This window comes from Centruroides vittatus, unplaced genomic scaffold (genome assembly GCF_030686945.1).
Source record: "Centruroides vittatus isolate TY-2023 unplaced genomic scaffold, ASM3068694v2 contig_658, whole genome shotgun sequence".
Classification (NCBI taxonomy): domain Eukaryota; kingdom Metazoa; phylum Arthropoda; class Arachnida; order Scorpiones; family Buthidae; genus Centruroides; species Centruroides vittatus.
Genome location: NW_027122410.1, coordinates 759,176 through 784,181, shown reverse-complemented (window position 1 = coordinate 784,181; position 25,006 = coordinate 759,176). Strand labels below are relative to the sequence as shown.

The 25,006-nt window shown below is 34.1% G+C and overlaps 1 protein-coding gene and 1 long non-coding RNA gene across 6 annotated transcripts in view; both read left to right on the top strand.

Annotated features, from left to right (window-relative positions):
* The window catches only part of LOC136980015 (sperm-specific sodium:proton exchanger-like), a 127,376-nt gene that overhangs the window by 85,436 nt on the left and 16,934 nt on the right, over nt 1-25,006 (top strand). For all 5 annotated transcript variants that reach the window (XM_067276061.1, XM_067276060.1, XM_067276059.1 and 2 more), the window contains 5 exons: nt 7,004-7,189; nt 12,743-12,880; nt 22,928-23,125; nt 23,285-23,413; nt 24,578-24,768. In XM_067276061.1, coding sequence (XP_067132162.1) covers nt 7,004-7,189; nt 12,743-12,880; nt 22,928-23,125; nt 23,285-23,413; nt 24,578-24,715 — 789 coding nt within the window. In that variant the 3' untranslated portion in view covers nt 24,716-24,768. The remainder of the gene's footprint in view (nt 1-7,003; nt 7,190-12,742; nt 12,881-22,927; nt 23,126-23,284; nt 23,414-24,577; nt 24,769-25,006) is intronic.
* On the top strand, nt 16,622-17,938 carry LOC136980002 (uncharacterized). Its single transcript, XR_010881477.1, has 2 exons — nt 16,622-17,539; nt 17,616-17,938. It is a non-coding gene; the product is annotated as an uncharacterized lncRNA (long non-coding RNA).

Below are 25,006 nucleotides of genomic sequence, written 5' to 3'. Positions count from 1 at the left end.
TTACCCAAAAATCTTTGATTGCCCTAACTTCTGGCATGTTTGCAAGGTTGTCCTCCTTTCTGACAAAAGTGATGTTTTATTGTCACAGTTAATCCAGTAGAGTTTTGATGTAGTGGAAACTTGCTTGATCTAGCCATAAGACATTTTCTGTTTGTGAATTCAAATGTAAGTAATCAGGTGATATCATATATATTCATTTAAATATTGTTGGACATTGATAGCAAAACTTGATTTTCTGATTTGGGCTTAACTCAGTCCTTTTGATCCCTTTGCAGTCGCAAATGAAAACTTTGCCTTCAAATTTATTTTTCTCGGAAAACCTCTACATCAGCAGGTATAGAAGAAACATCACCAGCATAAAATCTGCCATTACTGTTAATTGTCGAGTGTGAGAGAGTGAAGTAATTTATAATCTAAAGTGAAAAACTTTTCAGAAAACTTTTGCAATAACTTTCTGCACTTTGTTTTTGCCAGTGATCTTTTTGTCTGTTCTGTTAAAAAACAACAGTGATACTACATCGGAGTAAAGTAAACAAACATACCACTGAACCTGTTACCGGTGTGTGTCTTCTAATAAACAGACCGTTACGAATGTTTTCGAGAACTCATCGGTGTAGTAAAAAAGAAGTAGTGCAGGAAGAATTGGCTATATTATTAATCACTTTGTTTTGACTCAATCTATAGTTGATGATTGGGATAATCAGCTGATAACAATTTAAGTGGAGCTTAATAAATACTGTAGTGTCGGGAAATGCCGAAACGAAAACCCGAATAGTTAGGATAAGAAATGATCGAGGACTTCACAAATTAAGCAACTAATAAACAATTTATTTTAATAATTCTAATGTTTAACATACACAGATACAGATTTACTTAACTTAATTTCTAATCTAACTAGGAAGGAAAAAAATTACAATTATATATACAGAAGAACCCTTTTATACGACAATATATAATAACTTTATATTAGGGTTTATCACTCTTCACAATAATACGTGTTACAATTTACTCGCCTTTTATTTTTTTTTTTAACAATCCTTCCTGTCCTTATTCTCACGTCGACCTTGTCCTCACGTGGAGACCACTCACTCCTCTCTAGTCGGGAACACTCCAAGAAGCCTCGAGGAAGGAAAAAGGTGTCTTTCACACAAGGACGCCTCCTTTTATAATTCCCTCCATCCGGGCACATAGTAGACACGTGATTCCTATTGGCCAATCAAAACATACCAGCCTAAAGGCGACACGTGATGGTGGCGCCACAATAGTACAAGGACATGACAAACCCCGATACAAAAAAAAAAAAAAAAACGAAATTTACAGAAACTAAATAATATAGTAGCGGAGCACTACACATCTCCCCCATCAAGACATAAACCGGAATGTAGTTTCCGATAATCAACCTTCTTCCCCCTGAGATTATAAGGTTTAGGGCGTTGGGCTGTCACCACATCCTCATCGTCAAGTGACTTACTGGAGTCTTTTGTACAAGCCCCAACTCCGCGTCTAGTTATTATGCGCAAGTCCGGATCATCATCTTCGGCCTCAGACTCAACTTCGACTACCTTACTCGCCCGTGAGGGCCTTTTTCTCTCTGGCCTTTCCCAACCGTAACAAGGCTTCAATCTATCAATGTGGACCGTATCTACATCCTTCCTTTCGCAACCCTCGATCCTATAAGTGGTTTGATTTAGGGCCTTTATAATACGGAATGGGCCGAAATAGTTCGGAGAGAACTTTTTTCTCTTGACACCCTTCCTTCTGACCCACACCTTCTGCCCTTCCTTAAATTTCAACAACTTACGTCCTTTATTAACATTACTACGGTTACTCTGTTGGCGTGAATCCGCGTGTTTTTCCGCAAATTCACGTATAGCCCGCAACTTTGAAAGAATAAACAACCGCCGCTCATCAATAGTTATGGGATCCGGAGCATAATCAGACGCTGGGGTGCGCGGATCAGTGCCAAACAATAGGAAGGCAGGAGAATCATCAACGGCGGAATGATACGTACTATTATAAGCGAAACAGGAGGGGGGAATGAGGTCATCCCATTCAACATCCGTTTCGTGATTAGCCTTGGATATCATCTCCACAAGGGACTTATTCGCACGCTCGCACATCCCATTGGCGCATGGGCGATACGCGGTAGTGATGTTTCTCCGTATACTCAGCCACTTACAACAATCATTGAAAAGATCAGACAAGAAATTTGCCCCTCGATCAGACATTATTATTTCTGGGACACCATACCTGCATATGACTTCATCAAAAAGCTTGTTGCAAATCGACCACGCAGTCTGGTCTTTAAGTGGGTATGCCTCAATGAAGCGTGTGCACACGTCTATGACCACGAGGATGAACCGATTCCCCTTTTTTGTGGGACTTATTGGACCAATTATGTCCATAGCAATTTTTCGAAAGGGGGTGCTAGCACTTTCATTTTTTTGGAGAGGTGCTTTTCCTTTGTGAATGTTGTACCTTTGGCAGTTACTACATTCTCTTACCACCTCTTCTACTCTCTGCCTCATGTTCCGTATGAAATAATTTCTTTCCAAATTCTTTATTGTCTTCAACACCCCCCAGTGCCCGGAAAGCTGGTCTTCGTGGACAGCCCGAATTAACCTCTTGGCTAGATTATCCCCCACACAAATCCTATCAACATGGCTATTACGAGCCTTCATATACAAACCCTTGTACAAGCAACCGTTAACCAAACTATAACCATCAAAATTTTTTTTTGAATTCACATCCCGTAATAGATCCCTTTTTATTGGACCAAATATACTATCCTTGTCTTGAGACTCACAGATCTCGTCCTTATTAGGTATCTTGTTTCCTGGAGCATCAATATCGAAGTGGTTAACACCGTTAACATTACGCGAGAGGAAATCTGCTACCTTGTTGTCCACCCCTTTTATGTGCCGAATTTCGATATCATAATCCGACAGTTCCATTATCCACCTCGATAATCTCCTACTACCATTTTGGATATTATTCATAAATATCAAGGGTTTATGATCCGACAAAATTACCGTTTTCTGGCCAAGAACTAAATGTTTGAAATGCCTTAAAGCTAACAATATGGCTAAACACTCCTTTTCTATAGTAGAGTAGTTGTGCTCAGCGCCTTGAAACTTTTTACTATAAAAGCCAATAGGTGAAAAACCGTCCTTCGTTTTCTGTTCTAATACGGCAGCGGCCGCTAGATCAGACGCATCAGCATGTAAATAAAACTCCTTATTAAAGTCTGGGTGAGCCATGATCGGGGATTTGGAAATAGCAGCCTTCAATCTCTCAAAATTTTTTTTACATTGTTCGTCCCATATAAATCTTCTTCCTTTCTTAGTTAATTCAGTGAGTGGGGAGGCCAATTCGGAAAACGAAGGGATAAAGTTTCTAAAAAAACCTATCATTCCCAAGAAACTGCGTACTTCCTTTATACTGGTAGGGGTTTTGATGTTAATTATCGAGCTTATATTCTGAGGGTCAGGTGTTATCCCCATCTTATTAATTACGTGCCCTAAATATTTAACTTCCTCAGCTAACAATTGGCACTTCCCCGGATTCAGTTTTAGCCCCTCGTCTCTTAGTGTCTTAATGACCTGTTCTAATAATTTGAAATGATCGTCCAGGCTCCTCGAGAATAATACAACGTCATCCTGAAAAACGTAACAACTGTTACCAATGAACCTGGCAAGAATCTTAGTCATCACGAACTGGAAATAGCGCCCGCTATTCTTCCCGCCCTGGGGCATTCTACACAATTGATATTTGCCCCACGGGGTCGAGAAGGCAAAAACATGTCTTATGGATGGATCCAGGGGAATCTGGAAATAACCAGATTTTAAATCAAGTACCGAAAAGAAACAATTACCCTCCAACTGTGACAATATATCATCAATACGGGCCATAGGGAATAATTGCGGCTCAGTGATAGCATTGATTTTGCGCAAATCCAGAGTAAGCCTGATGTCCCCCGATTCCTTCGGTACAACATGAAGAGGAGAATTCCAAGATGAGGAGCTCTCTTCACAAATGCCTGCCTGTACCATCTCCCCCACCTTCTTCTTTAAAGCAGGCAAGTAGCTATATGGAATTCTATACTGCCTAGTATTTATAGGCCGATCCGAACTGAGCCTTACATTATGCACATACTTCCATGCCCCAGAAAGATCCTTGATAGTTTCTGCTACCGCATCAGGATATTTGTTAACAATTCCTAGCACCTTTTTTTTAATACTATCATCAAGGTGGTCTAATTTCCACATACAGTGTCCAGGTTCAAGGTTCTCGTTTATATTTATTTGGGCATTATGGTTCGACCTTATCTCGCTCGACTCTATCACGGGTATGATTTGGGTTAAAATCCTCAGGTTTTGACTAATGATATCCATACCTATGATCAGATCATAACTAGCACCTTCGGGGAATTCAATACTTGGGACCTCGATATTACAACCCTTATGTTTTAGTTTAACAATAATGGCCTCATTACTAAAGATGACTGCCCCTGACATGCCGCTTATACGCGATTCGCTATTCGAAATGTACTTCTCATCCTTTAACCTAACCCAATTTGCACATTCCTTCCTTATAACCGTTCTCTCTGCCCCAGTGTCTATCAGGCCTCTTACCTCCCTTTCAAGTAACTTAACTATGATAATAGGTAAACCGCGTTCTGTAATTTCCATGTGACTGGTCAGTATAAGTTGGATACAACGGTCAATTTCCCGACCATAAAAATGACCGTGTTTTAGTTTAAATCCTTGCGTTTTTTACAAAATTTTGCCAAATGTCCTTGGTCACCACAAGCATAACATTTTCTCGTTTCCCTTCTATCGTCTACCCGACTCTTACTTTCATTAACCAATTCGCAAAGAGAATTTAAGGATTCATTTAATTTCTTAATCTGAAGTTCTAAGTTATCGATTCTCGGGTCATTCCTTACACAACTAATCTCCCTATCCGCGTTTATACAAACTTCACTAATGTGTGCCCTCCTTCCACATTCGGCCTCGATTTCCTCTTCACTTTCCGCCAAGCCGATGGCTTCATCTAGCGTTTTGGGCCGCGCTTGCATTACAGGTTTCCTTAATTCAGAGATCAGCCCTTTCATGAAACTTTCCTTGACGGAGTTGTCCTTAAGCACTTCAAGATTTGGATTACGCGTGACAGCTCTAGAAAACAACGATTTCACGCGAATTCCGTATTCGCATACCTTTTCACCCCGTTTTTGCACAACCTTTAAGACCAAGTTAAATAAATCCTGTTCACACTCCTTCTTAGAGAAACACTTTACGAGGGCCTCCTTTAATTCACAGTAACTTTCGATACCCTGCTCTCTTAAATCAAAAAATACAGATAGTGGCTCACCTTTAAGCCTAGCCTGAACGACATTTATCTTCACTTGTTCCTCCCAGTTGGCTAAGCTCGCCACATTTTCAACGGTTTTGAAAAATCTCTTCACATCCAATACATCGCCTGGCGTGTTAGTGAAACATGGGATCATCCCCATGAATCCCGTCACGATCGGGACATTACACTCTTTCGACACAACAGGTAGTTGGGAACCGCTTGAAACCTGCTCTTCCATTACACGCTAACTATACTAAGTATACAAAAAATATATATATATATATATTTTTTTTTTATATTAATAATAAGGACAACGGTACCCTCTTTGTCCTTACCCGGGTCGTACACAAACAATATATGACAATCCACGCAGTCCTCTTACAAGGTTTTTCTTATCCGGACGAATATCCTGTCGCGGACGCCATTGTAGTGTCGGGAATGCCGAAACGAAAACCCGAATAGTTAGGATAAGAAATGATCGAGGACTTCACAAATTAAGCAACTAATAAACAATTTATTTTAATAATTCTAATGTTTAACATACACAGATACAGATTTACTTAACTTAATTTCTAATCTAACTAGGAAGGAAAAAAATTACAATTATATATACAGAAGAACCCTTTTATACGACAATATATAATAACTTTATATTAGGGTTTATCACTCTTCACAATAATACGTGTTACAATTTACTCGCCTTTTATTTTTTTTTTTAACAATCCTTCCTGTCCTTATTCTCACGTCGACCTTGTCCTCACGTGGAGACCACTCACTCCTCTCTAGTCGGGAACACTCCAAGAAGCCTCGAGGAAGGAAAAAGGTGTCTTTCACACAAGGACGCCTCCTTTTATAATTCCCTCCATCCGGGCACATAGTAGACACGTGATTCCTATTGGCCAATCAAAACATACCAGCCTAAAGGCGACACGTGATGGTGGCGCCACAATAGTACAAGGAAATGACAAACCCCGATACAAAAAAAAAAAAAAAAACGAAATTTACAGAAACTAAATAATATAGTAGCGGAGCACTACAATACAATTACAATTAGTAGAAATTTTAGTTTTATAGACTCTGACACTAAAAAAGTGTTAAAACAATTAAAAAATATATAATTTGAAGATTGTAGTTATTATTCTTAATAATAATTTATCCAGCATGTAATTGAAGCAACAATTGCTAGCAATTTAAACAACTATGCTGTCTAACATTGAAATTGTTAATGTTTAATATTTAAAACACTGGATAGGACTGATAATAATTGCATGTTTTGAGCCAAATGTTGAAGCTAATAGCAAGAAAAGACAGCTTAAAATGCCTATTTACTTAAAAATAATGAAAAGTATAACCAAAATTCTGATTATAATAAACTTTTATAGGTGTTTTTAATTTACCTACCAGTATATTCAATTAAAAGGATCGATGCATTATTCACATTAAAAATACCTAGCTTTTTTATGAATACATACATGTATTTTTAATATAATTACTTGTATGTTTTAGAACATGCTAATTTTGATTACACAGATAACTGATATGCTCATTCTAATCATGGATAGAGTTATCTACTGTGTTAGAATTTCTGACTTTAAGATTAAAGAGAACTACATTGAAATATATGAAATAAGAATTATTTTCTATGTAGGTTACAGGAACTGCAAATAAAGAAAAAGAGAAATCAGAGGTTCTACAAAATTCAGATTCACATTTATATTTTACAAGTAATGGATATTTTGAAGAGTATAAAACTGTAACAGAATCACTTGGATTATTTGGACTTTTGACAAGACGTAAATTAGTCACTGAAGCCATATGTAAGACAAAAGTTGAGGTATTGTGATTATACACAATAGAGAGGTAAAGATAAACATTTAGAAATTTGAAATATTGTTTAATATTTTTAATGGTTTTTTTAATAAGATGAAAGACAGCCATAAAAATATTTTAATTAAAAATTAATTATTATGTTATCAAAATTTTTCAAATATTTTATATATTGGGTTGATGCAAAAGTTTCTGGAATTTTCTAGATTATTTTCCTACAGATGGAATATAGAAGTTTCTTGTGAGGTATGTAAATGAAGGCTGTTAAGATGCACAATCATAAGTAAGAAGATATTTTGTGTGGTCATACCAACTTTCTAAATATGCCAAGTTTGCCAACACTTTCTTGTGACCCATTTCGCACATTCCACTTTACAATTATCAATTTTGTATAAAACCATCGTTACAGGAGATAAAAAGTGTGCCAGTATGTCAACTTAAAGTGCAAAAGGTCATGCCAAAACTGGAATTACATCAGCAAGAGGTTGTGCTGTGTATTTGGTGGGATATTTATGAACCACTCTATCAGGAAATGCTTCTATGAAATACAGCTATAAATTCCAAAAAACACTGTGCTCAGCTACAGTGTTTAGCTGATGCTATCCATACTAAGTTGTCACAGATAAATATTGTACACTTTCTTCATAACTATATGAGACTAGATGTGCCAAGGTTGACCTGACAGAAGTTGCTTGATCTCAGCTGGGAGGTTTTCCCTCACCTTCCATATAGCCCATTCAACTACCATTTCTTCCACTCCATGCAACACTTCTTGGATGGAAAGCAGTTTGCCAGTGATGAGGAGGTGAAAATTGCACTTGCAGAGTTCTTTGAGTCAAAACAGCCTGAGTTTTATTCAACAGAATCTGTGATCTGCCCAATCAATTGAAGAAGGTGTAAAGGCAATTCTTTTCTTGAATAAACTATTTTTTGTTTTTGAAATAAATGTTGTACATTTGTCATCTGCAATATACAATATATACACGTTACGTTCCAGTTACAGGTTCCAGAGGGTGTTGATTTCACCCCAGTGCTCAAGTTAGAGTCATTTCTGTGTTAAGTGTTGTACTATAAAAGTATAGAAAATTCCAGAAATTTCAGACTAAGATTTTGGATAGCTGTTCTTACTGTTAATACAAAACAGAATTTATTCTTAGATACCATCAGATAGTTTCATTATTATTTATTAATTTTTGAATACAGTGGTGCATCGTACTTCAAATTTTTCTCATTAGAAATAATGGAAAGCAAATTAATCCATTTCCTGATCCTAAACAAAACCGATTTTGATAAACTTAAAAACAGCAAATACACATAATTTAAGTAAAAATAACTCAATTCATTGCCCTAATAATAAATTAAAACACGAAAGCAATAAATAAAATACATAAATATTGTATAATAAAATGAAAATTACATTTACTGATCACACACTATCAACTTCGGCATCTTAAATATGGCAGCCAGAGCCACCATACGTGTACTGCTTTCATTCTTCGTGATCAGTTCTTTTATCATCTCAATCATCATTATTACAACCTTCCTCTTAGACTTTGTTGCATTCGCACATTTCTTGGATACCATGGTTATTAATAAATAAAGGTTACATTGGATTGAACAAAATGTTTTTGCATATTTTTATCTTCTGTCATTACTTAACATAGATGTGTGATTTAATTATAATGGTTGTGAAATTTAACACATTATTGCGAATTTGAGATTGTATTCTGTTGGAATCAACGATCGCGATGTTTTGTAGATGTTCTTCTGACATGATAAAAGGTTGGTGGCAGCACCGGATTAAGCCTCTAGAGGGCCCTAGACAAAATTTAAATTGGGGCCCCATTTAAATAAGTTGCATCTAAACAAATCTTATATAATGTGACATTAGCATAGCTAGTATGGGTGACACCCGGTGCGGATACCGTGGTGTCACCCATAACTTTTTAACTCTTTTATAAAACACTATTGAATTGTAATATCTTCGCACTCGAGCAACTTAAACGCTATATTGAATATGCGATGTCGCGACATATAAGTGTAGATTTAGAAAATAAATCATAACCATCCATACATCAGTACTACCACGAGACGCGGCCCTAGGAATATTTCTAGATGGCGCGAGAGATCCCGTGGCGTACATTACTTCTGACACACGGGGGTGGCTGTTGACCTTTTTTTTTTTCTTCTTTTAGGTAATGGCTAATCGAGCAGAGCTTAGTAAGAGTTGTTGAATACAGCCTTTTCTGTCCTATCAAATTTCGATTTGAGTTTCGAAGTCGAAACAGAGAAATCTTCTGCACTGAAGCCGGGCGCCTCCGAATTACGGGCCCTAGACATTTGTCTACTTTGCCTATTCGATAATCCGGCCCTGGTTGGTGGCACTGTTGACCCCTCGGGGAAGGTGACCTCATTTCACTCTCCCCTTTTCAGCGCTGACCTTCTGTGAGTCAAGGCTATGTGTAATCTTTGTGCACTCTTTGTTCCTTTGTTACATAACTGGTTAAGCTAGTCCAACTGCCTTTTTACTAATCTTTCTGATAAAGTGCCAAGTCTAACATATTCTTTGTTCAGAAGCTTATTTTACATTTCCAGTGCATTTTTCACTGTGTGCACAGTTCAAACTTTGAAGTGAATTTTTGTCGAATTTATCATTTGAAGTTAGAGTTGTTTGAAGTATGAGGTGTACCACTGTATTTATCTTATGGATGATAGTTATTAGATGATAATGTAGAGCTATGCTACTGTGTTATATATTGTTTTTTTGTATGTTTCTATGTTATTCTAGTATATAAGCAGGTTTCCGTTAATTTTGTATCGGATTCTACTTTTTGTATAATATTTTGCATTGTTTTCTGTCTGGCTTCCTGGTGTCACCTATTCTTTGTTGGACCGATCTGAATCTGCTGAGTGGTCCTTTGGACCAATTAGCAGATTCAGATCGGTCACATGCTAAATGGGCAAATGCTAAAATGGCATTCCATTTTAGCATGGAACAAGCTAAAATGGTCACATACTAAAATGGCAGTCCCAGATGGCAGGAGATATAAATTCAATTGCTTCATGTGTTTGAGGACTTTTTTTCTGGCTTCCATGCTCCTGTCTGGACAAGGAAAAGAGAAAGTATAATGTGGTGGACTTTGGAGAGAATGGCTGAAGAATGAACAGTTCGATTGAGGCAACGTAATCTGAATCCGTCTTTACAAAATCATCATATAGAAGTATAAGACATGTGGATCATACTCAAGAGTCGCTAAAGGACTTTAGTAAGCTATTATTTATCTATATAAATAAAAATGTAGGTGTTCGTTTGTTCAGAATCTTAAATTTTGGAAAGTTCTTAACCGATTGCTTTGAAATTTTGACACAATGTTGCATTTGAATATGTATGTGTTTTTATATTATATAGATGTCGAAATTCCCCCCATGGGGGAGAGAGACAGGATTAAGACTTACCGTGAAGAACTGGTCTTCTATTATTCTATTTTAGATGCGGATTTTTGCATTTTTGATTGCGTTTTAATAGGGTACATCAAAAGAATGTACACTAAGAAGGGATTTTTCGAAAATCCCCCCCGTGGGGAGTGTTATACATTTATAATAGATACAATTTGAGCCACAGCAACGCGTGGCCGGGTACAGCTAGTTAGAGAATTTAGCAGATACATGGTGATCACGTTTTGATCAACAGACTGCTGTGTGTTGAATGGGACAATCGTCTACAAAAGTAACCGAGAAGAAATGCAACAGCATGTGTTTGTCATCCTGTATATAAATGTAATTATTTAAAATTCAAATTCACCTTAATACTCAGATCGGCATTGTTCTCTTTGTTAAGTAACTGTACTAATTGATCATGATAGTACTTATATATAAGCCAAAGATACCAGCTGTAGTCCATGGCTGTGTGTTTTTAATAAACCTGACTATGTTCTGTTCATCTAAATTTCGTGAAGTCCTCATTACATTACCCTTTCAACAGACTTGGTATATTCTGGTATATCCGAGACACTACAATAAAGTTATTATTTTTGTATTTGACACTACAGTTATTATTTTTGTAGAAAAAGTAAATACTTTGACCATCTCTTTCATTATAAGTTTTTTAAAATGAATTTATACATACTAAAAATAATTTTTTGTAAACATATTTTATCTCGCTATGTGGAAATCTAGAATGAAATAAAATTAATAAATTAATTAACAAATATTTTTTCTCTTGTTAAACTGAAACTGGAAACAAAAAATAATCTAAAGAGAAGATACAGGTAATATCAGTGGTTCAGGTTGCAAGAAATCCAGATGTCATCAGATCCTGGGCAATCTACATGATATTAATATATTTTTCAAATACAGGTTGGTGCCAATAAATTTTGAAACCAAGCAAAAAATCAAAATTTAGTTAATTGGCAGCCATATCATATTAAAACTTTATTGTGGCATCATATAAAATTCTGTATATTATTGTCATGCATCAAATGTAGTTTTCAATATATGTGTTACATGAATGATTAATATTTTGATTTTTGTAAATAAATGAGCCAGGTGTGATTCTATTTCACATAATTCACCATTCCCAAATATTATTCATTAATACGACTATAACAGTACTTTGGAACTTGAATGCTCCAGAGGTTGAGCAATTTGTAATACAAACAAAGACAGCCATACTGTATGGTGTATGATATCTATCTGGGTACAAATGATGTGGCATGTTGCCAGATTGGGTTGATTTTTATTTGGGCTAAGATAATGAAAATCCATTACTCATCTAAATCTGTTGATACAAGTTTGGGACATACGTTAACTAACCCAGCCACATTTAGTTCAACTCCTGCTCTTGTTACAAAAGCATTCTCACGTAACTTTTTTTTTATTTGCTGCTTTGTTTTGGTGTTTTTTTAATAATGTGCATTCATCGTGGTGCCTAAGAAGAGTGTTGAGGCTATGAAACCTCAGAGAAAGCTTGAAAGAGCAATAGTTGTAAAAAAGGACTCATCACTAAGCATAAGAGTGGTGTGCATATATGATCTCACAATCATATTTGGGATGCCAAAATCAACTGTGTGTACAATTCTGAAGAAAAACAAATCATTCAAATCAATTTATAATACAACATTTTTATTTTATTGCATTATTTACTTTTTCATCGTTTTTAATTTATCATTATCATTATTTTCATTGTTTTATGCATTAATTAGGGCATTTACTTATGTTATTTTAACTTAAATTAGGATTTTTAAAATTAAAATGGGTATTTTTTGGGTTTGGGAATGGATTAATTCTTTTTACATTATTCTTTATGGAAAAATTGCTTTAGAACTTGAATGCCCCCTAGGGATGAATTGAATTCAAGTTCCATGCCACCACTGTACCTATTGGATTATTTATTTTTGTTAATATTTTATGATGAGTTAGTTATATATGCATATAACTTAATTCTTTAAAACTTTACAGGCTCAAATTAACTATCAAAAATTACTTATTGAGCTGCTTTTCTTTGTTTGTATAAATTAATTAATGAATCACTTGTACATTTTAAATATATATATTCTTTTAGGCTGCTTTTATTCCAATGAAGAAATTTGTTAATGCTGCCATACACTTCAAAGATCAACCAAATCTGTTATACAATATTTGGAAAAGCGAATCCTTAAAGATAGCAGTGCAAGTACTACAACAACAACCACCATATTGGGTAACATATTGTTTCTGTTACATATAATATTATACAGTAAAACCTGTCCAAAATGGAAAAAATTCTTTGGATCAAAGAAATTTTCTACGTTAATTTTTACTATTAGCTGAAAACATGTACAATGTGAAAACAAAAGGTTTTCAGGCATGAAGAATGTAATTTAACTCAAATAAAGCAGAAAACTAAGATTTCACACTTAGACAAATAAGTAAAATTGCCTCTAGGTTTAACAGAAAGTGTTCCAAACTATGTTCTGAGAATGATTTTGAACTTTATCAGAGAAACAAAGATTATGTCACAAGAGAACATACAGATCAAGGTCCTTGTTAATTCCATTAAAGATTAGTCTTTGATGGAATTAACCATTGGCAGAATCTACATGAGTTTCCAAGAATTGAGTTCTTAAGAACAAGAAACAAATGTAATTTATAAAAACAATGAATGTAATCCAGTGCTGTCGATTGGTCATGTACGGAGCCGAGTAATAAATAACAGAATCCTGAGAATCGCTCGGCTTTGATAAAAATTTAAAAAAGTTTATTAATTACAGTTAACACCGATAGTTTCCAAAGAAACAATTGTACACACTTACTAACTAAGAAAATACAAAGACACTTGGGACCACCCGTAACAATATCACCAATTGAATCCCCACGTACCAACAAAACAAAGGACTTATTCTAACTTATGTCTAGCTTAACTATAGTTTAACTAAATTTACAAAGTAAAGGGCCCTAGAGCAAGACAAGATTGATAAGAATTATACAGGAATTGTCAGAATGAAAAGTTCAAAAGGGTGACTGGCAATAATAATAAAAAAACCTCAGATCTGTTCCTTAATAATTGTCTTTGTTACGTGCTTATCCTGCTTTCCTCTCTCCCCGAAAAATCTTCCTTCCTTTCTTTCCAATCTCCCTCTCTCCTCTGCCAGTAGACCCTCGACCGATCGGGTGTCACCTGCTTTTGTTTTATTACAGTTCAGACCACATGGGTCAACTAACTACAGTGTGGGTAAGTAAACAGAAGCCAGAAGTACAGTTTTTATCGCAGGAAGATGGTATAAGGAAAGTAAAGAAAAGAAAAATAAATAACAAGGCTTAATAAAGCCACACTAGTAACTAACTATCTTTTTTAATTTATTTTACAATCAAATGAAAATGTTTATAGACAATGGATTTCAATCCTTTGTTAACAATTATACCTGCATTGAAAACAAGAAAAAATTAAAAATATAGCAGTAAGATTTTTATGATATAAAAAATAAAAATATACATATACTGTATATTTAAATTAATTGATACCAAGTATTCAAAAATGAATTGATTAACATTTTGATAATTACAGAGACTGAAGTAAACAATTAATTAGAGTATTAAAATCGCTCTAGAAGCAGTCACTGAATAACTTTGTCTCTATTAAAGCCCCATTCTCACTTATGGAAAATCACTTTGAAAAAGTAATATGAAAAAGGAATTTATAGAAATTTTCCTTTTCTCTATAAAAAAAAATTCAGCAATAAAATGTGTAATTTCCCAGGAAAGGTTAGAATTGTGTGTAGTACCATCTATTATGAGATTTTATTAAAAAATCTTTTTGAGTTATTAATTGTTATAAAATGGCAAAATGCTCAATTTTGAGTGTAGAGATGAGTTTTATAAAAATTGTAAATATTAATAATGGGTAAAATCTTCATTAAGTCTGATTTCATTCAAGATATGACATGCAACTTCCTTTATCTCCCCACTTGTTTGGCCTTTAATTACCAAAATTTAATAGCATTAATCTCCTTAATACACAAACCTTCTTGCAAAATTTCAGACATTTTTGATAAAAAAGCACAAGAGTTATTAAGCTTAAAAGTATTAAACAGAATCGTGTCCCCCCCACACACACTAACATTCTATACACATAAAAATCTCCAAAATTTTTTTGCATTTCTTGACATTTCAAAATTCCCAAGTCCAAAAATGTAAAAATCTTAGGGGGGTCATTTTTGATTGATCACTGTACTTTCCCAGTTTTGGGATGTTCTCAATAGCTTAGACAGTTCCTTGTGTAGGTATTGTTGTAAAACGCACGTGGTGAAAAATAAGTCCGACGAGAGGATAAAGGAAATTTTAACAACTTTATTTTAATTTTCACCCGCGTTTGTTAAATTATACAGGATTCTCGATACACGTTTGTATTCCGACACTCCTTTTACAAAATCACTTAAAACTCGGCAGAATCGTAGTCGAAAAACTCGCGACAAAAGAATTGATGTACGCGACGCGTTACAGAAGGGGGGCGAAAAAGAAACTTATAACTAATTACTTAAAACTACTTATGCTAGAGAGGGAAAGAGAAGATGTAGAAAATAGGACAGAACAAGACAAGAACGGGTACCCAAACTTAGCTAGTGAACTCGTGATGGTGGCTACAACTCAGGCCTTCTTGGACGATACGAGATTCAACGATCGTAATGTTCGAATTTTCTACTCTGTGTTCTTCCGATAGACTTCCAAAAAAACCTTTGTATCAGGTTTCTAGAGTTTTTCTCTAGATTCCCGTAACGTTCGGTTTTCTGCCTCCTTCGTGCTCCCGTCGGCGCGAAATTCCTGGAGACCTCGCTAAACATGTCCTCACAGCTCGTCGTCTCGGCCCAAAACTGTGGCCAGTCTATCACTCTTTTAGCCCCTGCAGGCTATCCCTTTTTCTTTGTCTTATAACCAGTTCGTTGCCACCCGATGAGAGAAGTTTCCAGAAGAAAGAGAGCAGGGAACAAAGAGTAGAGATATAAAGGGAAAGAGGAAAGAATATATACATATATATATACACAAATAAAATATACAAAAAAATATGGCGTAAGACCACAGTATGAAGGTGTGAGATTATATAAAGTACGAATGAGTCGACATGGAGAACTTTAGTGATTTCTTCGATGGGACAAATTGATAACAAATGTGCTTGATAGAGCAGATGCTTAGAAGGGAAATCCATTTATCCCAGTAGGGACTAGACAAAGGCAACTATCCAAATTAACAAGATAACCCCTTTAATTTTCCTTGGAACTTACAATACATCCACAGAAACACACAGGAATGTACAGAGCCCAACAATCCAGTCTACTGAATAGCTTTAACACAATTCTTCTGACAATAATATGCTACAGAATTCCTGTAATGCGCAGACATAAAATGTACCAACAATGAGTTTAAAGTGTACGTCTTCTTTTACTTCTTATCGGACGGGAAACAGTTCAAAAATGCTTTCCGCTGACCTGGTTGCACAGTCTTTTACTTTCTGGCTTCCTGACTATTTTTTTTCTTGCATTTTCACACACCACACTCTTCCCTACTCCTTCTTCGTCCTCTCTCTATTTTCGTTCTAACTTCTCCTCGAGACACACCCTCCAATAAATCTCCCACCCTAAGTTACACACCCAGATTTACACAGCTCCTCTCCACCGAGTCGGACCCACCACGTGGCGAAGGGGGGGCAGGAAAAGACGTAAGGCATAAAAGAAAACTTATCCAATAAAGTAATTATGCTCTACAAGTCCAATGAAAGAACCAAAAGTTTATTTCATTATCCTTAGGTTCAGTTCAAGACAACTATCACGATAATACCTTGATTCTCCATCTCTCTCCTACACCTGTTGTTTATGATATGCACAACCTGAGAACAAAAAGGGGAAAAATAAATCCTTGCTATTCTTCGGGACCTACTCTCAGGCCATGCCTTTGGGGCGGGTGCCGGCGGATGCTACGCACCGGGGCCCCGCGATTGAGGGGGCCCCAACATTATCAAGAATGCACACGAAAACTTGACAATATTCCTATCGTTATCAGTATGACGAAAAGTACATTTTATCGTAAACATTATTATTGTAGATCTCTGAATTTCGACAATCTTTAAACTAATTCTCGATGATGCGAATGTTTAGTTTTTGTTATTTGATTCGGGGAACTCCCGAGGATCCCCACCTAAATTCGACTTTTTAAAAAAAATTTCAAAACCATATAGCCCGCGTTAAGAAATGAAAATAATACTGTGGCCGTCGGCCATATAAAATTATACGATTTATGTATTCGTTTGTCATAAAAATTTGTCTTTCCACTTTTTTCCCGATACTACAAATATTCGAGTAGAAAGTAACCGGTTTCGACTTATTTCTACTTAAGAAGTAGTTAAATAATTAAGCGATTAGGGAATTGGGGACATAAACAAAACCCCGATGAAAGAGCCGGAATATTACTTAAACAAAAGCTTAACCGAACCAATATACAGCCGAGTATAGTGGGGACTGATTTCTTCGAAATATTGTATTAGATGTAATAAAGACAAATTTTTCCAATTCGACGAGAGTGACCGAAAAGTTGTAAATTTTGGAAATTTCCGTGGACAACACCTGGTCCTAAAACGAATTAGTTAGAAAACAAATGACTTTTAAGTTTAACATATTTAGATTTTTACGGCTATGGTGAGAAACGTTTAAAATTTACAACAGCCCTGTCGCGTCCTTTGAGATATACTAGTGATGCGACAAAAGAGGTATTTGACATTGACCGGTATCAGCACCCTGGGGATTTGGCAGTCCTCTGCAACCGTCTTCGATTCCATCCATTAGCCACTGGTAGGGAGCTATTTGACTAAGTACATTGTTTTAAAATTTTAAAAGTAAAGAATATTTTATATCTTTATGTACTGTACGTTTCTTTGCAAAGCTATATTTAATTATAATTTTCTTTAAAAGTATATTCATATAATTGAAGAATATTTTGTATGTACCAGTACATCCACCACATATTTTATTTCACCGAGTAAGTTTTTATTATTTTACTTTTAATTGTAGCCCTTATATCGTGGCTAGCGATTCGGAATGTAATCGTGATATTAAAAATGCATTTAGAGAAGTCTACGGTTTTTACTGGCTTATCGAATAAACGATACGAATGGAGCCTAGACCATCACTGACGCGCAATTGACTGATTGCCCCTGGATGTCGGCTTCTTACAGAAACACAGCTTCCCTATCATCAAATGTCACGGCACGCCCCTGGTATATAATCGTAGTTTTAATGTTTCTTTTATAATTTCTTCTATCTTTTTTTGTCTGTCTTATTTCTGGAACTTTCGGTCTGACTACAGCCTACAGGTGGGTCCTATTGACAAAGCCGGCGCTTCCTTTGTTTTCCCTCTGTAAGGTGTTGACCTTACAAGTGGTATTACCCGACCGCACGTGGGTCCAATTGACAAGGTCGCGCTTCTTTTGTTCCCACTCTGCTAAAAGATCAATACTTTACAAGGAGCCTCCGAGAAGTTGTGAGAGTTCGAGTTCAGCACGAGAAAGAAAGACGTGTCATACTACAAAACGTTTAATTATTGTTACATCTAATCATGTCCATGCCAAGGAAATATCCCTCTGGGTGTCAAAAAAGAAAATTAGCAGAAAAGAAAAAAGTAGAAAAGCTAAATTTCAAGAAATCACAAGTAGATCTGTTTTCTTGGCTACGAAGTAATTCCAGCAATGAAATTGTTTCGACTTCAGAAGTTACAGTTCAAGCTTCAACTGGAGAAGAAAGTTCCGCACAAACTACACAGTCTTGCAATGAAAATGTTGAAACTGTGAAATTCGTTGAAGAACCGCATGTTTATACAAATATGATCGAATCAGAAAATAACGTCGAAAATGACAATAACGAATATGATCAAATGAACATAAGTGATCCAGATTTATGGCCAAGTATTATAACTGATAAGTTTCGAATGTTTTGTGTTAAAACCGGACCTGTACAACACAAAGGAGTTTTTGCTAAGAATGATGAAGGTAGGTCATTTTCCACTACGTACTACTTTAAAAAAATGCCAAATGGTGAAACCCAGCTTCGCAGCTGGTTAATTTATTCAAAAACGCAAGACTCGGTATTTTGTTTTTGTTGTATACTATTTTCTAAAAGAAGAGGAAATGAACAATCTACACGGTTTATAGGTGGCTATAGTAACTGGAGAAAGCTGTCAACTGTAATTCAAGATCATGAGCGTTCTATTTGTCACTTTAATTCGTTTATTGCTTGGAAAGAATTACTAAAACGACTAAATTTATGTTCGACTATTGATGAAACTAATCAAGTTAATATAAATAAGGAAACGGAACGACTTAAATTACTATTTCAAAGAATTGTAGATGTGATTCTATTTTTAGCATGTAATAATCTTCCACTTCGAGGAACCCATGAAATAATAGGAACGCCTAATAATGGAAATTTTTTAAGTTTAATCGAATTTTTAAGTAAATACGACTCTGTGTTAATGGATCATATAAACAGAATAAAAAATTCGAAAAATAGAATTGTGCATCATTTAGCACATAGATCACAAGAACAAATTATTTCTGCGTTAGGAGATGAAGTCCTTAACAAAATTAAAAACGATATAAAAGCAGCCACATACTATAGTGTCCAAATGGATTGTACTCCTGATATTTCCCATAAGGAACAAACTTCAGTTATTATTAGGTATGTAAATTTTGAAGAGAAAAGATTAATTATAAATGAGTCATTTATAAGGTTTATTGAAGCAACTGATGTGACTGGAGAAGGACTAGCAAAAACTCTATTGAAAACATTAAGTGAGCTTGATTTAGATATTATGAATTGCAGAGGGCAGGGATACGACAACGGTAGCAACATGAAAGGGAAATATAAAGGTGTACAATCTAGAATAATTGCTCTAAACCCTCATGCAATATATGTGCCTTGCCTATCACACTCTTTTAATTTATTAATTTGTGATGCCGCTTCCAGCAGTATATATTGTAAAAATTTTTTTGGGATATTGCAACGTTTATATTGCTTATTTTCTGCATCTACAAAGAGATGGGAAATTCTACAAAAACATTTAAACATTACTCTTAAACCATTATGTGACACTCGTTGGGAAGCCAAAATAGATTCGGTTAAAGCAGTGTATACACAGTTTGAACAAACTTGTAATGCCCTAGAAGAATTTATTTATGTAAGTAACGATAATACAGCGGTATCCGAAGCTAAAAGTCTATTGGATTCAATACAAGAAATGCCATTTATTTTATGTTTAGTAGTATGGTTTGCAATGTTGTCTAAAATCAACGCAATCAATATACTATTTCAAGCAAAAACAATTATTCTTGAGTCGGCTTTTAATTTAGTCAATAAAATTAAAACTGAAATCCAAAATTTAAGAACAAAATTTAACACATTTTTAGACGAAGCAAAAGTGCTAGCACGTAATTTAAATATTTCAGAACATTTTCCTGAAAAACGAATACGAAAAAGAAAAAGGTTATATTCCGAAATAGCAGAAGATGAAGTTATAGAAAACCCGGTAGAGGAATTTAGATGTTATTTTTTTTAACACTCTAATTGATACGGTTATTGTACAAATAGAAGATAGATTTAAAAGTATACCAAATATTATTTCTGATTTCAAATTAATCACTGATATGAAAACCTTAGAAAAACATGAATTAGAAAAATGTTCCAAAAACTTTGTAAATTTTTATAACAAAGATGTAGATGAAAACCTAATCCAGGAAATTGGTTTGCTACGGGATTTGATTTTGAATGAAAGGGATGTAAATAACGCACAAGATATATTGCAATACATACTAAATAATAATTATAATGAGTTATTTCTAAATGTATTAACTGTATTAAAACTTTTCTTTACGTTGCCAGTTACTATAGCAAGTGCTGAGCGCTCTTTCAGCAAATTAAAATTAATAAAGAATTATCTTCGATCCAGCATGTGTGCAGAACGCTTAAATGCACTTGCTATATTAAGCATCGAAAAAGAAATTGCAAAAAATTGTAATTTTTCTGAAGTAATTAATGTATTAGCAAGAACAAAATCACGCTTTAAATAAACATGCATTAATATATGTTCGTGTTTGTAAATTTTTTTATTTTAGAAAAACATTTGGGCCCAAATAGTTTCTTGCACCCGGGCCCCTTTATCGAGAAGGCCGGCCCTGCCTACTCTCACCATGTCTTTTTCTCTTGCTCGCCAAACCAAAAGTGTCCTTTCTGTCCTATAGGCCTGTTCAAGGATTCTTCTAGATCCAGGTTCCTCCAATGTCACCAAGCCCTATAAGTCTTGGATTCTACCAATCAACCTTCTCAACTGCAATGTATTTGGATGGACAAAACATTGATGATGAACTAAATCACATGGTTTTAAGACCACACTATTATATATAATAGCTGGAAAAATAAAAATGAGTTCAGAAAATCAAGTTAAGCAAGTTTCAACTATTCCTTTGTGGAATCCAGAAAAGTAATTTCTTAAATCAGTAGAAATCAACTTGAGATGTATGATGTGTGGGCAAGACCATGCATGATGATCTGGCCTGCATATCAAGAATTTTGAAAGAAAGTGGAGGGAAAGAGAAACTTCCATTTTCTGTTTATATCTTATAAATTATTTTGTTTATAAATGTATAAATGTTGCACAGAGAAATGAATTATCCATCATATGAATGAAATGATGCACTTGCTTCTTCTTCCATTTTACCATGCAAAATGTGACATTCATAATGAATGTCACATTTATGCAGCAAATATCTGACACTTTAAATTTCTATTTCCAGATCTTAACACAATTGTCTAGAAGAAACAATGTTTATTTCAGACAAAATCACTATAGAATTATTTTTCTGTATTCTTTTTCCACTCTACTTTCCCATAATGATTTTTTCTAAGTGAGCATGGGGTTTTACTGTAACATGATTAGAATTTCCGACAGAAGTACAAGGCACTGGTTTTTGGTACTTGAACTGTCTTGTTTGCTGTTGTGTAAGCTCATAAAGATTGCAGCTAAGAAGTATTTGAATACCTAGCACAAGTTGTTGGCAACAGTGAGAACTTTTTGCAGTCAAATTGTTTTTGATTCTTGCATTCCAAATACTCTCATTTTTAGATTCAATTACTTTGGACTAATCTGGATTAAGTCTAGTGGGCCTAATAAAGTATTCTTATATATGTAAAAGTGATTTTACTGTAAAAAATAAACATAACTGCATGATATTTATCTGGTGTAGTTTATAGCTAAAAAAAGGGAAAATACTAGAACCCATTCAAAATAGAAACCTGTGAAATTAGAAAAATATTAATACAGGAAATCTTTGTTACTTCAACTTGAATAGTTTGAAATTGCATTAATTTGTAACTGTACTTTTGTTCCAGCTGGGGATATATAAATTTATACATTAAGGAATTTAGTTAGTTCGAAATATGGCTACTTTGAAATTTGAAGTAAAAATTCTGTCCGAACTGTGTTATGCGTATGTTAACTCATTCATTTAGATCGAAGTGTCTCCATACTGTAAGAGAACAATAGACCAAAAACAACTCTAATCTAGTCAATATGGCTTTGCTTTTACAGTAACACATTTTTAGACATCACGAAGAGTAAAAAGGGTAGTACATGGATACATGGACCCCTTTTTTTTTCTTATCTCATAAAATATGGCTGATTTTCAGGATTGCAAGATTGGGCTACAAGTAGCAGATTGAGATATTTGTAGGGATCTAGGTTACTCAATTTGGGCAACTTACTACTTTTTGGCCCACTTTAAAAATAATTTGGGCTACATGTTGAGGAATTCTGCTTTACTTTTTATAAAACCTATCTGGCAACCTGCGAGGTTGTCACCCGACACATGCTGTTTACCACAGTTTATTTATATTATTACGTAAAATTCGGATAATTCGAAGTCACTATTATTTTGTCCCTTAAATTTCAATCTAATGAGAATTTCCTATACCATGTAATTTTGGTTTACATGAGTTTTACTGTACAAGTTTGTTATTGATAAAATCTTTATAAGTTAACAGCATACACTTATTATATTTTTATTTATAAAAATCTTTGATGTTATTTGTCTAATTATAAATGTAAGATCAATTCTAACTTAAATTTTAGTTTTAATTATTTTTGATTTTTTTTCATTTTATAATTAATTTAATTTTTATATTAATATTTATAAAAATGTTTCAAATATATATATATAAAATTACATATCTTTTAGGATTATTCAGAAGAAAAACTGATGAAACTTTTACAAGATGCTGCTTTACCAGATTTTCGCGATTATGATGAATTTGTAAGACCAGAATATGTTCTAGATGTTGTTTTGATTCAAGGAAAAATTATAAATAATGATGATGATGAGGAATATTATGGACCAGTGTATATTCCTCGTTATGTTTCACATTTTATCTTCACAGTAAGTTTTAATGTCTAAAATTATTAAATGTAAACGCACTTTCTTAATTTGTAATATATTAAAAGCTTAATATTATCTGAATTAGTTGAAGCTTTTTACAATAAATATTAAATAATTATTATTTGTTATATAATTCAAAACAATTCAATTACTTTACAGAATAAAAAAGAAAGGTTTTCTCGTTTAGTAGTATTATGTTTGGCTCCAACAAATAAAAACTTAAATATGCAGTTTGATTGGATGCAACAGATAGAAGACAGAGAAATGAAATTGGAGAGTGCTTCTTTTGTATGTGTATTTTTTTTATTTTTTATTTGTAATATATTATTTATAATCTTTAATGTTAAAACACAATTAAATTTCTTACTTTTAACATGTTAATATACTTATCTTCCTTTTATTTAAAAATCATAAAATATTAACAAAATAAAGAAAATTACATAAATACTTACTTAATTATTTCAAACTACTAATTGGTGAAGATTTCATCTCAGATATTTCACTTTCACTTATGAAAGATAAACATCTTTAACACACAAAATTTGGTACGTTGGCATGTACCAGTACATGAGTGTAATATATAAATGAAAAAATTCCATGACTAGTGTTACTACCCGTCTGGTTTTCATCCGGACAGTCCGGGAATTGACTCACTGTCCGGGTGAACTATTAATTTTCTCCGGGAATTTTGTAGAAATTGTAAAATTATGATGAAACAAAGTTCTTGCAAATATTTTTACAAATTTACACCATTTGAACAATGAAAGACCTCACACTCACTGAAATTCATCTGCCATTCCGCCATGTTACTCTGTTTATGTGATGTGTGACGCACAACCTGCTTCTCGACCTTTTTTTTTTTTTTTTTTTGCTTGTATGTTACTCCTATGCAAGTCCTTAGTCCCTAACTGTAACTGATTTAGAACCAGCATGCACGTTATTCTTTGCATTGTAAAATGACATTGCGCATGCATCAGGAACTTCTGTTTGAACAAACCTGACCTGCCGCAAGGTCTTGGACCTGCCGTCCGGGTCGTCAGTTTTGTAAAGGTGACAGCACTATCCATGACAGAATATGGATTCTTTTCTGCCAAGAAAAATCATTTAAAACAATTTCTAATATATAACATAAAAATAAATTTAATTTAATCAAAGCAACACAAGCTATTTGAAAAATAGCTATTTGAAAAATAGCTTGTGTTGCTTTGATTAAATTAAATATTATCTGATTTACTGGAGATTATTTTAATAATAAGTTTTTCTCAAGTATTTTTGGACTTGTGTAGTCCCTGATGATGGGTTTGGTTGCCAAAAGCATTTGAGATAAAATTATTAAAGTGAACCCCAGTAAAGCAGACTGATGTTTGTTATATTTTTTAAGTTGATTTATCTTGATATTAATCATTTCCTGTTAATGAGAGGAAAATTTATTTTGCTTTTATTAATTTATAGAAAATGAGTATAAAAGATCAAAGATTAATAGAATCAATGCAGGATATTGACGAAGAAACTTCCTTAAATGAATTCAATGATTATTATGATAATTTCCGAACAGTTCTTTCATATTGTCCGAAATCACAAAAATGGTAAAATATTTTTTATATAATATAATATATTATAAAATAAAATATTATGTAATAAAGGTAAAATGCTTGTTATTTTAATACTATGTAATTTATAATAATACATTACATTTATAAATGATAATAAATTATATAAAAAATTGAAATAGTCTTTAGATATGAAACTAACAACTTCGTATTAATGCCAAAAATAATATATGTAGCCCTATATATATACATTTCTAATTGCCACTTTGTAACATAGCACTGTATCCTGCAAAACTCCTACAAAAAAGAGTTATAACCAGGCTATAACTTT